General features: G+C 46.4%; 1 protein-coding gene across 6 annotated transcripts in view; it reads right to left on the bottom strand.

Moving 5' to 3' along the window:
• TCF7L2 (transcription factor 7 like 2) overlaps positions 1-14,208 on the bottom strand; it is a 199,248-nt gene extending 185,040 nt beyond the window's left edge. For 3 of the 6 annotated variants that reach the window (XM_052661148.1, XM_052661149.1, XM_052661152.1), the window contains exons 1-4: positions 13,970-14,208; positions 13,613-13,679; positions 13,250-13,374; positions 931-999 (exon numbers count right to left, since the gene is read on the bottom strand). In XM_052661148.1, coding sequence (XP_052517108.1) covers positions 931-999; positions 13,250-13,374; positions 13,613-13,679; positions 13,970-14,158 — 450 coding nt within the window. In that variant the 5' untranslated portion in view covers positions 14,159-14,208. The remainder of the gene's footprint in view (positions 1-930; positions 1,000-13,249; positions 13,375-13,612; positions 13,680-13,969) is intronic. The other 3 variants (XM_052661150.1, XM_052661151.1, XM_052661153.1) reach the window with 1 other exon arrangement.
• Positions 14,209-14,538: the final 330 nt, after the last annotated feature.

Below are 14,538 nucleotides of genomic sequence, written 5' to 3'. Positions count from 1 at the left end.
AAGTTATCTATCTGCACACGCAAGGGAAGAATGGAAACGCTATCACCAAGAGACACCAACTTCCACAGAGAGACGACCCCAAAGCCAGACTTGAACACTCCCAGGAGTTTCAAACACCTCCCCTCGAAGGGTTAACGCAGAAGCGGAAGGGCTCAAGAAGTTTCGGCACCGTCAGTTACACCATGAGGTCCATCCATCCTGGCCAGGGCCAGGCAGACAGACGAAAATCGTGTTAGTCTGGTCTCCCTCCACTACTGCACTCTGTTGGCATCAGTTCAGCTCTGAGTCTATATTAGTCCGTGATTTGTTTAGCCTTTGGATTTAAGAGAATGGAAGTACTACGTGAGCAGGAAACAGGACACTCAGCAGAAGCTCCGTCGCCTTTCCCTCCCAGCACTTCCAGTGTCATATATCAACAAGTCCGAGAGAAATCAACATTTCAGAACAATCAGGTCAAAAGTGATATTCTTAGCACCACTTAACATGATTTTGAGCCACCGGAAACAACTCCCTGGCTGTCACACAGCCTCTTCTCCCATCTCATTCCCCTTAATTCTTCCCATTCACACTGTCACCTCATTTGACTCCCAATTTAAGACCCCTCCTGAAGCAAAAAACAGTAGCCAAACTGGCGTCCGTGTGCCCATCGTGCCTGATCAAGATGCTCTTGACAAAAAAAAACATCGGTTTCTCCTGCTTTCTCTATTTTTAAATCATTTTAGCAGCTTTCCTTCTGCCTTGTTTCTTCTTTGCTCCCCACCTCCCCCAAAGAATCAACCACCACCACCACCACCACCATCATCATCCCCACCACCATCATCATCACCACCATCATTATCATCACCTCGGTTGGGGAAAGGGTGGAGGATAACAGACACAAGAGACCTACATATTAACAAATCAAACTTCAGGATCTCTTGCATGTCCTACCTGAATTGCAATCTGGTGTTCAATCGTTTTGTACGCAGAGTAATGTGTGCTCCCGGACTGAAAATGGAGCTGTAGAAAGAAACCAAATCAAAGCGTTCTGCTTATGTCACAAACTACAAGAAAACATCTTAAGCAGTTTATGAATAGCAGACAAACCTTCCTAGATTGAACTGCAGCCTTGGCATTCAATCAAGACCTGTGTATTTTTATTTGTTGCTATAAATAAGATGCTCATAATAATCTAAAGTTTTAAAAAAAAAGCACCTATTCAATAAGCAAAAGGGAGGGAGGTGGAGGGGGCCAGGAGTGAGGATCAATGACATGAAAAGGAAAGACGGATGCCCATTAAGACATAAAGGAAGCCAGTGTGCTGAGCAAGATGCTGCAGAAAAATTAACTGTGCTGCAAAAATCATCAGAATTGCGACACGTAGGCGAGAGGGAAAGACTGGGAGAGAGAGGATGTGAGAAGCCACAAGACTGCAAAGGTACAAGCCCCTCCCCCACTGCTCCCCCTGCCAGAGTTTGAATAACTGGGCTCTCACCCTCAAACAGAATTCTATTTTGGGGAAAACAAATGTGGCAGGCAGAGAATTCAGGGGCCACCCGATGCCTTATACATTCTTTCACAATGACTAAGCTATCAGTCCCAGGACAGCTCAGGACAGCTCTTGCAACCCGCACGCACTCTAGGAATCCACACTTCCCCAAAGAGGGAGCCAACCAGTGCCCAAGAGCCACTGAAAGTTCGGAAGACCACCTATTCGGGAGCCCAAGGGTAAAGGTATGCCCTGGGTTCACCCAGACTCGGCCCCCCCACCGCCCCCTGCCACAGCAGAAGGCTAAAGTCTCTCCTGGGCCTTTCCCCTTGAAGACCTATAGATCCCCCATCAAAGAAGTGGGTAGCCCCAAATAAAAAGGAATACCAAGATGGCTCTCCAAATTTTTCTTTTCCCCAATAATACTTGTTAATCTTGGGCTCCTATCAATTGGGAAAACAAACACCATTTGCTGACTGATTTTATAAACAACACAACAATCACCAAAAGGTCTCAACAATATCTGAAGATGCATTTTAATTGACCATAAATGAAAAAATGGTGAAGTGTCACATGGTCTTATGAAATTGCTGTCCATCCTCCTCACAGCAATAGGCAGATCAGCTGCATTTCCAAACACAGAACTGTATTACCAGAGCAAACTACTGCTGTTATGACCACTGTACTGTTTCTATTACCAGAACCTTCCCGTAAAGCAAAGCATTACCTAGCCTAAGTGAGTTTTAGACCCCACTATTTCGTATCTTGCTCCCTGTAAGAAAAATTATTCATTTTATATAGGTTTTTATTTGGGGGGTGGGGGCGGAATTCATATAAGAACTTCTGAACCAAGTCAAACTAAACACAACTCAGTAGTAATGAAAGTTTTTAAATAGCCTAAATCCATACTGCTCATGGGATAAGGCAGTACTGTTCCCAGTTGGGGATACAATGGGTTCTGAGACCATTATGTCTTTTCCAAATGAACAAAAAAACACTGCTTGTATAGATATATTAGGAGTCCCCCTGGTCTCAAATGTAATAGTAATCAAAGTTAAAAGGGAGCACAATAGAGGTTGGGGGGAGATATATATATGTATATATATATATATATATATACATATATATATACACACACACACACATATACATATTCCTTTACCTGTCAATGCAGAGTAATGAATCAACTCCCAAAAAGAACAAAAGATAAAGGCTAAGCCACTGAGATAAACCCCTCCCAGGCACAGAGCTGCCCCTGCTGCCGCACCCCAACACACACACTCAGGAGATATTCATCCAAAGTGAGTCCCTGCAGAAGACAGATGAACTTGCCCCCTCGGCCCCCCGTCCTTTTTGTGAAAACTGCCAGTCAGTAAGCGGAGATTGGACTAATTACTGTGACAATTGTGCATCGTGTTAAAACAACTTTTGTGCGCGGGACAGGTTCCTCTGCGAGTTTGGAATTCTTGGCTGAGACCAGCTCTGGTCGAGTGGAGCGGGGGACTCTCCCGCTCAGGAAAGAAGGCAACACTGAAAGCTCGTCCCCCTTTTCAGCCGGTTTTCTTCTTCCCTTTTCCAACTGCCTTATGCAGAGCTTAATGGAAACTTGTCTAGGCTTTTCTTCCCACAAACCCTGCGGAGCCCTGAGGCGATCTTGCACTCAGGGTAATCACAGAAATCTTCTATCATCAATTAAAACTGAATGGACACCTGATAACTAAGAAGACATTGTGGAAACAAAATTTCATACGATCATGGCCTTCCAAACAAATTAGTGAAACTGTGGCTAATCAGAATTCAATTTTCACTTGTCCGGTTCCATACTTAACAACACAACTCCAAAGAGAAAGCTACTAATACAATTAAGACAGTAAAAATGCAGCTCCAAGATCCTTAAGAATCTGATTGTTGTTCAGTCTCTGAGTTGCATCCAACTCTTTGGGGACCCCACGGACTGTAGCCCGCCAGGCTCCTCTGTCCATGCGATTCCCCAGGCAAGAATATTGGAGCAGGTTGCCATTTCCTCCTTCAGGGGATCTTCCCCACCCAGGGATCGAACCCAGGTCTCCTGCACTTGCAGGCAGATTCTCAACAGGAATGCCCTAAGAATCTGGCAGGACAAAGCTAATTTCACCTTCACACACACCAATCTGCGTCCCCAAGCAATGTAACTTCACTCCTCAGGTGTCCAGGCACACGGAACAACGTTGACCAGCTCCTAAATCCATGCAGCACAAGCTCCAATCAGATCTTCACTCCTAACCAGAACCCACTGTGTTGGAGAGATTCTGAGCTAAACTTCCCCCAGCAACAGCGACGAAGACTTAAAATTTTCTCATTTCTCTGTTGCATTTCCACCCCCTCTTTTCCCAAATACTCTCTTCTAAGACACACTCTTTAAACGGCTTTTTCCCTCCCTGTAAAACACAGGGATGCCTTGTTCATTATAGTGTAGCTTTTTAAGACGACGATAAAATACAAGGACCCAGTAAAAACTTGGCATTCCAAGATGGAACAATAATTTATTTATATCTCCGTATAAAGCTAGAAGAAAGAACAAGAGAAGTTTGGCCCTCTGTGCTTTTGTTTGTTTTTGGAAGATATGGGGAGGCTGAGAGATCTTAGATGGCGAATTAAGGCTTATGTGATTTAAGAACCAGGTTCCACCATGCCTGGACTCTTGGGACCTCCCCCCTGCTCTGGTCACCTGCAGCACTGTCCATCACTTCTGCATCCAGCAACTGTGGCTCTTATGCCCTGAGCCTGCACCATGCCCTAATGCGGTGCCTACCCACCACCCCTAGCCCCGATCCCAGCCACCTCCTCAAGCAACACCAAATGAGAACTCCAAGGTACTTCTCATGTTGTGCCTTCCTGTGAAACTCGCAACAAAATACACCTTCCCTTCCTGTGTGTTTGTTCACAGTGGCCAAGCCCACCCACCATTCTAACACTCCCAGGTGACCCAGCCATGTCTCCCCCAGAGAAAGAGCCATGGAGTGCTCTTCACAGTCTGGCACACGTTCTCCAGCAAAGCAAAACCCAATATTTCACAATCCACCACCTTCCTTATCAAGAAATCCTATCTTGATTTATCTTGTCTCATTTCTAAGTACTACTGGCCCTAACTTTGATGTTTCCAATACAAGACATAGAGATACCCAGAGATGGGAGAAAAGCAATGCAGCTTTTTCAGCCACAGAGATCTCATCCTCAAAGGCAACTCAAAAACTTGAAACCCTCCATTGGGTTTTCCAACACTTCACTGAACTTCCTGTAGGATGAAGATTAATTTTGTATGCCTACTCACTCCACTAAACTGGGAAGAGGGGGAGCATTTGCTTTATTTCCATTTTTATGAATCACCTAGCTTTCTATTAAAAAAAAAAAGAAGAAGAAGAAATCCAGATTCATTTCCTAAAAAGTTCTAGTTTAGGGGAATTCTTGGTTCACCTTCCTCCCCGCTGTAGCTACCACCAAGAGGCACTTGTAAGTTTAATTTACATGTCATTAGCATAAAAGACAAAATAGGGGCCTAAGTATATCTAAGACCTTTTCTTAGGTCACCAGTCATTTTTCAGGACAGTGACAGCACCCCCAAGCCCTATGCTGGGAGCCTCTTACATTTAGTGGGAAATAAACTTCTGACCAGGTCTCTGGGTGTCTGTCTCCCTACCCCTTTAAAAAGTGCCAAGGGGGCTTCTAACTTCTACACGGAAGGCAAAACCAGCACAGACTGGTAGGTATGGAGGCTTAAGCATTCCTGCAAAGATCCAGACACAGAACATCTGTACCCTCCTAAAACAACAACTTAACAAAGGCAACCCCTTTTCTCTTCCTGGCTTTCTCCAGAAATTGTGCTACAACAAAACACACGCCTTTAGACACAGGAACAATCTCTCCTACTGTCTCGACGTTCCATCAAATGTCTATTTACCCTCATTAATTTTTTCTTCTCTTTTCCTCAACCTGAAACCATCAGCCATGAGTCAGAGAACGATCATTAACTTTTACAGCTTTCATACACATCCACCTACTCACATTGGGGGAAAGAAGTATTGACTTGCAACACTGCCTGAGACCAAAATTCTCTAAGAAAAAAAAAAGGTAGAGAAAATCACTCTGAGAAAGTTGTATCTATAGGTCTATGGGGGGGGGGGGGGGGTAGCTACATTTATTATTTATTTTTTCCCTACTGTGGTGCAGTCACTGCAAAAAGTTACAGTTGAACTTGGTTATGGTGATGGGCATTTCTGGATTTGTTTTTTGAGGGAAAATTAGATGATTTTCTTTAAACATCAAACCATAATTACAGTTCTTAAACTGTTTGGGGGAAGAGAAGAAGAAAGTGAAGCAAGTTTCCTGCTTTTGTCCAAAACACATTTCCAGCATATAAACACACGTGGGCTAAAGTGCTGAGACATGTTCCTAACACAGCATTTCTCATTAAAAGTTGCTACACTAACACTCTTAAAATAATGCCCCGTCATTACTCCACTTAGCAGTCACAGTGCTGCAACTCATAACGAATTAATTTGCATTAATGTGGGTTTCATGTGTCCTTCCCTGGGTATGCCATTGTGATTCAGACTTAATAAAACTGACAGGACAATAACATAGTGCCTTTTATTTCACTTTCCCATATAAACCGACCCACCCAAAGACCCACACAAATCCTCTCGATTTTTTAAAGCATTTTGCTAATATATTTAGTACATCATAATTGGCCCAGCACGCAAGAACCTAGTTATCTTCTCAGTAAATATTTATAGCATCACTCTTTCCCATTCATTCTGCATTTTCTTAGAGAATCTCACTGTAGCCTACATCTGCAATTCATTGACTTTACAATTTACCACATGTTGGGATGGGAGAGGTCTTAGCTCTATTTGAATCACTACACAAATATGCAAGTGATTTATCGGTTTCAAACTAAAGACTCCAAGAGAAGGACTTCACTTTTCCTGAACATTACTTCTTCTGGCAGACCATGAACAATTACAGTTCGTACTAATTAAGCTCTGTAAATGTGCTGTGCCTTACTAATGCCTACCAGGCCTCAAATTTATTTTCATGATGCCAAACTTTAGCAAGCAATTTTAACTCCTTCAGAGCTGATCCCATTAACAGCCATCCCTTTTCCCTGCAGAAAGAGTTGTGTGGGGCTACTTCATGACCAAAAAAAAAAAAGAATAAAATATAAAAGACCAAATTACCAGCCCCAAATCAGATATGCCTAAGGAAGAAAACAGCCTATCCTAGGAAAACCGAAGAACACCAGGGCTGATAACCCGTTCAAAGATCCCACAGCCCCATCTCTGTAATGAGCTGTTAAGGGATTCATATCTGTCCCAGAGGGCTAGTAAGTTTCTGCATTCCATTGATTAGAAAATAAAACCGTTCAGCCTCGGTCTTTAAGTTTGGGTTGGATGGAGCGAAGGACCCAGCCAGAAATGAGAGCCATCAGCCCCGCCCCCTCTTTGCCACAGTTTCCCACACACCTCGGAATCCCACTCCCCCTTTGCCATGTGGTCACACACACACTAGGACAGCCCACTTCTTTTTTAAGAATAAATGACAATTCGCAAGGTAACTGGCCATCTCTCTCACATCGGGGGTCTTCACCACAGATGCCCCATCCCCAGACTCTTGCACGGTGGGAAGTCACATATCTGCTGCACAGAGCTCTTTGGGTGAAAAGTAGATTGGAACCAGTTTTTACTGAACACATCAATATGGTTGTTAATACCATCCCCCACCCCACCTCCCAGTCATGGTATTTTCACCTCTCATAAGAAACTTCTAACTCCTAATTTCAATGAGGCCATTTTTGTCAAGCCCAAATCTCTGCCGCATCTTTTTATGCCTTTCTAACCTTTCTTAGACAAGCATTTATTCTGCCTTCTCTGTTACTTTTCTATGTCCTCCACCAAGACACCACTGCACATTTCCCAAATGAATGGCCTTCCCATTCCCAAAGCAAACTTGGATTTTTTTTTCTCATCTATTAATTCTTTTAATCAATTCTCGTCACTCCATGTCACTTTTCTTTTAACCCTCACGTAAACTATCGCACTATGCAATTGCGTGCGTTTTCCCTTCCAGCTCAGTGAAACATCATATAAATTGAAGGGCAGCCTCCCATATCAGGTTTCTTTAAGTATTCTGGGAAATAAGCACAATAAAGACAACAGGGTCTCAAAAAAAAAAAAAGTCAAGAAAGAAAGGAAAAAGGGATAAACCAGAAGAAAAGGAAAAAAGATCCAAACACCTAGAGCAACTTTGCTTTTGAAAAACATTCGTGCAGAGCCCCCACTGAATTTCCATTCCTGAATGTGCTCTTTATAAATGTGTATAACAATAGCCTGGAGGAAAAGTACAAGTCAGCTGCCAAAGGAGGAGGGGGTGTCTGTCTAGGCTGGCTCAGATTGTAGGGGTGGGGGTCAGAGGCAGGGGAGAGGGCAGCTTTGGTGATGGGTTGTCCCCACCACCCCCCCAATCTCATTGCTTATAATTAGTGAGAGAAATTTGAGCTACTGCCAGTGTCTGCGGACCTTGAATATTATAAGGCCAACGTGGCGTCAAATATCTTAACATTCATAAGTGTTATGGGCTGTAAATAAAGCCTGTGGATTTATGACCCGGTGGTGCTTGCCAGCAAAGGACTAGGGCACATTTCTTTCAGCAGACCTGTCGAGGTGCGAGTTTGCCTTTGGTTGTAAAATTAACCATTTCCTTCACAAATGTGCTCAATTATAAGTCAGAGTTGAAGACTGACTTACACGGTTGCCAATATCCACTCCCAGAAGAAACTCAGACGCCCACATCACACACCCTTTTCAAAAAGAAAAGCCTCAAGAATTTGATTCATCCCCCTCCTCCTCCAAACTTCTGAAATGTGTCACCTCGAAACAGTTATAAATGCGGTTAAAGATATTATCTAATTCCACTCACCAAGACTAAAAAGCTTACACCTACTTCCTTGGAAAGTGCTTATTTATTTGGCAACGCTATGGTTTAAAGAAACAAAAAAGGAGTAAATCACTCCTTGCCTGAAGTCCCTTCCCCCAATATAATGTCATCTACTTCCTGTGTAGGAGAGTCTTTGCTAAATCCAGGTTGTCTCAGACTTAACTGCCAATAAACCAACTTCCACAGAACTTCCAGACAGCTGGGGAAAAGGTCCCCGGAGTTTTAGTCATGGTCCAGAAACACGCGTCCGCACAAAAATTTGCAGCTGTCCTGTCTCTGCAGTGCATTTTTAATGTGATTCGGGGGCCCCTGTTGTGAAACATCTGACAAAATGTAAAATCCTCTTAGATACCTTCCAGTTTACCCACTGAGCCTGTGTAAGAGGAGTTGCACCAACATTTCTCCACCAAGAAGTCTGGGTGCTTTTCGTATGCACACAGGCACCTCGTGGCATGTGAGGAAACATTCAAAACCTGGAAAGGCTTCTACTGTAATCTTTAAAAGCACAGCCTCTGGTGCAACTATTAAAATGCTGGTTTTCTAAAGCAAATATTTTTTTAATGGCGTGCAGAACTGCAGTTATCCTGAACTGCTAACAGAACAGCATTCTTGATCTGCCAGCCCCCGGAAACCTTCCTGTAACTTTTTCACAGCTTGCTAAGAAACAGAAAGCTGACCAGTTTCCAGCAGGGACTCTAAATGAAATCCATATCAGTAAAATTAAAATCAAGGTGGAAAACTCCCAGCCAGAGTGGGGGATTGTTTTTCTCCGAATCTTTTCTCAATCAGATAGGGGTGCATCAATGAAAGCTACTTTCCTTCAGCAGTCAAGTTTCCAAAAACACTTCTTTCAGATAAACACTCTAGGCTCCCGAATGCCTCATAGTTTTGTTTCTGGGGTTTTCAGAAGGCTTTCATTTCAACAAACTGTGGAAGCGCTGGCATATTAAATTTATAATCATTAAAATATGACTTATTGGGTGAATGTTGAGCCCATAATCCAAACTGCAGACATTAAACCCCAACCTAGAAAGATTAGCATGGAATTAATATTGCTGCCTTGAGATTGAAATCTAAACATGTTTGCCATAAATATTTCTCAAGGAGATGAAAAACAATTAGCATAAATACCAAAGAAGGGCAAGAACACCTGTTCTTTTTCAGGGCGATAAGCATTTTATTGTTCTCTATTTAAAATGTAATGACCTGTGTAATTACAGTAATATTACATTGTTATGGAGGGGCTTGGAATGTCACACTTTGAAAAGTGTTGTCAAAACAATCAGGGGTGAAGGTGGGGGGTGGGAGGACAACAGGGAAGGACCACCATTAACCCTTCACACTCCAAGGTCTAAATCTTTTGTATTAGAAAGGATTATGTTGTTTGAGCGAGGAGAAAACATCCATTTTTCACCAGGCAGAAAGAGAAGTTGCTGCCCAGCTAAATAAAACCCCAATGAATAGGCCCCTCTTGGTTTCCTTTAAATGCTGGATTCCAAGTTCTAAAATGAATTCAAGATGCTGCTTATTTATTTGTTCAACCTAGTAGCAAACAGTTTCAGCTGAAAAGCAAATAACTTTGGATCAAAGAAGATGCAAAAGCTCTAATAACCAAGTCCTTAATAAGAATTTCAAACCTAACTGGAATTTCGGCCACCAAATCCCATATTCTCATTTGGCAGGAGGGAAAAATAAATGTAAAACTAGTTTTTCCTATCAACTTTAATACGGAAACAGTATTCTTATCTTTAGTATATACAAATGGTACCACAATTCTAATATTTGCAGTTCTATCACCTCTCATCTACTTAACCAGACCTCTCGCCTTAATGCTTTTCTGTATTCGAATCTTTTTAAAAGCCATTCCTATTACTGTATCAAAGGCTAAATTAACATGATGTAGAAATCTTTGTCATTTTAAAATAAAATTACTACTATCAAGCTTTATGGCGTCTCCAGCAATTAAAGCATTATTCTTGAGATAATGTATTATTCATCATAAGCCCATTTAATGATACTCCTTAATTCTTTACGTTCTTAAATAGAAAAGCAGAAACCAGGAACCCAAAGAGCTTGCTTTTGAAAGAATGCAACAGCTTACAGGTACACTCATAAGTAACAGAAAATATAGCAAAAAAAAAAAACCACCACCACCAAGGAGGGTTGGGAAAAGAATAGAGCCAATTTGTCTTTACACCTTGCCCTCAAAAACACACTCTATGAAGCACTAAGAATTTCAGATGAGCATGAAAAGACCGCTATCTTGCCTATAGATTCCTTCGGCAGCTGTATCAAATCTGGAATTGCAAGCCGGCCTTCTGATTGAAGAGGTCAGGAGTGACACATAACAGCCTCTCAGCCTCATTTCCATGTCTCTGCTTACCGGCTTAAATAAATAACTTTAATTTTGGAGCACATCAGCTAACTCAGGTAACAGATAGGAGGGAGGAAGGGCCTGTGCGCACAAAAGATGTCTGTTGGGTGTTTGACACGCAAATATTAAAACTGCCTCCTGAGTTCAGAAATGTCTTCTCAATCTGATGTCACAGCACCAGGCCACCCGCTATGTCTGCAATTAAAATCACAAGACGCCGAGTATTCCTACAATGCCCACAAAGGGGACGGGGTGGTTGGGAGCTTTCCTTTTCGCACTGGGAAATCATTTATTTGCCTTTAACAATTTCCCTGTTTCTTAATTACAGCACAACACAACTGCTGGAGTTTCGGGAGACAGTGGGGCAAGCCTGCCAGCGGCCACAGACAGGAGTTTGCAAGGAGCCCAGAAGGGCCAGCAAGCCCGCCACCAAAGCTCAGTATTCAGATGGCCTTTCGGATGGCAAAGTGGATTTTAAAATAATATCAGAGAGACTTCCATCGTAGGGGGAGGGGAGGAGAAGAAGAAATTCTCAGGGTTACTTTGGAATGTCGCTTGGTCGGCTTGGTCATTACACAAACTCTCCGGTTCAAGATGCCCACGAGCTCCCAGGAAAAATACAACGTAGCCGGACTGTGTTTCGCCTCCAGCTGCAACCCCACAGACCGGCCCCTGCCTCCAGAAAGCGCTGGCCATCTAAGAGGAGGTCGGGCTGAAACGGTCTCCCAGCTTCCCAAGCCTGCAGAAGCCTGGGCGCAAGGGAGGGCGGGGGGAATAATTATTTCTTTCCTTGCCGTAAAAAATGACCGGTCTACCATGCCCTTGCCTTTTTTTTTTGTCGGGGCCCCAAAAAACAAGTCAAACCTGATAGTTAATATTTTAATGCTTAAAAACACTTGTAGATCGGATCGACTCCTGTCCGGCAAGCCCTCGGCCATTAGCACCGAATCCACGGCTGCTGAACAGTGGGTGCACTATTTCAAATTGCTAGCTCGAGTTACCGAAAAAGAAAAAGACAAAAGTAGTGTGTGTGTAAATAAGAGGTAGGGGGACTGAGCCAGAGAAGGTGCAAAATAACAATCGAGAAGCCGGGCACAAACGTTTAGAGATCGCGTCTAGAGATTCGGGATCCACGCTTTTAAGAGCAGGGTGGGATGGGGGGAAGCGGTTCAGGGCGAGGGCAGGGGGCAGAGGTCGGTCGGGGAAGGGGGTGAGCCCTATTAACAAATGTCAGGGGTGGGCTCGGGGCGCACGCTGAGGGAAGCGCCCCCCAGAGCCTGGCACCCCGCTCCGCCCTGAGGCCCTCAAAGTTGGGTGGCCTGCGATCAGCAGCCCACTCCCTAGAAGGACAGGCGCCCTGGGCCTCCCTCAGCCTCTCTACACCCTTGGGCCCCCGCACACCCTGGTCTCTGCCCCCCTAGGGCCCGCTGAGGGCCTTCGCTAAAGCTAGCGAGAGCAGACCTCGCTATATAACCCCAAAGCACCAAATTCCCTAGAAATACATCAAGTCCATCCGGAGGACGCCATCCCGGCTGCACACAACCCAAGAACCGCGGTTACAGGGGCCTCTCCACCCCGCGCGGCCCAGGAGAGCCCGAAGCCAGCGCGCCACGCCGCCGAGCCAAGCCACGGCGCCCAGGGCGCTCGCGGTCCTGCGGGGTGGCCCCCAGGAAAGGAAGCCCGGAGCCCCCCAAAGTTTGCAGTGGAACCCGTCTAGGAAGCGTGACCTTCCAAGGGGAAAAGGGGAGGAGGGCTGAAAGCCAGCCACCGACACTAGAAAGCTAAGCAAATCAGCGGCCGAGAGAGAAAGCCGAGACGCTTCTCCAGGGCCCCGGGCTCCGCGCGCCCGCTAGTTCGCAAGTCCAAACGCCCGGAGGGACAATCCGCTCTCTAACACCGCGCGTCGGGCGCAGCCCAGTCACTCCGTCCCCGGCCGCGGCAGCCAAAGGGTTAACCGGGGGAAGCCCAAGACGCCACAGAAGAGGGAAGGAAGAGAGAGGGAGAGGGAGAAAAGAAAGAGCCACACAGTCATCTTCCCAGGGTGAAGAAACAAACACCACCAAAGGGGGCGGGGGCAATCAGAGCGCAGAAGGAAAAAAAGAAAAAAGTTCTTCTGATTTTTTTTTCCCCCTACCACCACCCTAGCAGAGCCCTGCTTGGAAAGCAAAGTCTCCCCAACATCACGAGGCAACAAACTGAAAGCAAGAACATGGCGAAGTGCAAACACATCCCAGTCCACAAAAGGCAGAAAAGTTTGGAGAGTTTCGGGCTGCTGGGCCACGAGCGGGGGAAGGGAGGCGGGGAGGGGAGGAGGCGGGGAGGGGGAGGGGGAGGAAGGGGAGGGGGAGGGGGAGGAGGGAGGGGGCAGGGCAGGGGCCGCATGCGGGGCTGGGCGGGCGGGCTGCGGGCGGGGGGCCGGGCGCGGAGGCACTTACAGTTCGGGCGGTGGGCGAGAGCGATCCGTTGGGGAGGTAGGGGCTCGTCAGGTCGGGGATCATGATGAAGGGGTAGCCGGGATACGGTGGCCCCTTAAAGAGCCCTCCATCTTGCCTCTTGGCCGCTAACATGGCGGGGCGGCGAGGGGACGGCGGCGGCGGCCGCGCGGAGCGGGAGAGAGCGAGGAGAAACTTTTTAGAAAAGTGCCCCAGGTGGCCGGGGGCGCCCGGGGCCGGACCGGCGCACGGCCCGGCCGAGCGGGGCGCGGGGCCCGGGCGCGCGGGGCGGCGGGCCCCGGAGTTGGGGGCCGGGGGCGGGGGGGCAGCTCCAGGCGGCTGCGGGGCCGCGCGGGGCGTACTCACCTTCTTCCAAACTTTCCCGGGATTTATCTCGGAAACTTTCGGAGCGAGGCGGAGGCCGTCTTTCCGCCTTCCCGGAGGGGTGGAGGTGGGGAGGGCGAGGGGCAAACGCCACGCAGAGGTTGGGGAGAGAAGGGGGGGAGAAAAAGGATCAGCGAGGTGGGGGGTTTGGGGTGAGGGGGAGAGAGAAAAAAACAAGGTTACAAGTTTTTGCAATGGTGGCCCCACAAGCACACGCCGCCCGCCTGGCCCTGCGGCGCCCCGCCGCCGCCCCCAGCCCCGATTTCTCCCCTCTCAGCAACATTTGCCAAGCCCAGGAAATAGATTAAGAACCCCACCAGCCCGAGGGGCTTTTCCTACCTCGGAATCGGAGGAGCTGTTTTGATTCGTTTCTGATTCATTGACTAGAGACGATTTGACATCAGCTAAATCCCTCTCCGCCGAGGAGTTTTCGGAGCTCTTCTCCTCCTGCTCGCCCTCGTCTTTGAAGGAAATCAGTTCGTCGTTGGCGCCTAGGTCATCTCCTCCACCGCCGTTCAGCTGCGGCATTTTTTTTCACCCACCAGCAGCAATTTTGGAAGAAAAATGAAGTAGGAAGAAAAGCCAAAAAAAAAAAAAAAACCCAAAAAAGTTTTGCCCCCCCCCAAAAAAAATTGCAAGAAAAAGACGAGTCCAAGGTGAACTTTTTTTCTGCTTTGGGGTCTTTTTCTCCTGGGGAGGGGAAAGAGGGAGGAGGGGAGGGGAAGGGGGGGGAGATCTTCTGCACGCGTGAGTTTGGGTTTCTTTTTTCTCTCGTTCCCAAGGATCCGATCAATGTGCAAAAAAATAATAAATAAAAAAAGGGGGGGTAAAAAAAAACACACCAACAACAACAAGAAGTCAGATATAAAGAGCAAAGGGGGGGGAAGCCGAAGATACAGGAGGAGCTC

The sequence above is a fragment of the Budorcas taxicolor genome, chromosome 23 (genome assembly GCF_023091745.1).
Source record: "Budorcas taxicolor isolate Tak-1 chromosome 23, Takin1.1, whole genome shotgun sequence".
Classification (NCBI taxonomy): domain Eukaryota; kingdom Metazoa; phylum Chordata; class Mammalia; order Artiodactyla; family Bovidae; genus Budorcas; species Budorcas taxicolor.
Note: the sequence above shows the minus strand (reverse complement) of the source record. Positions and strands in the feature narration are given on the sequence as shown.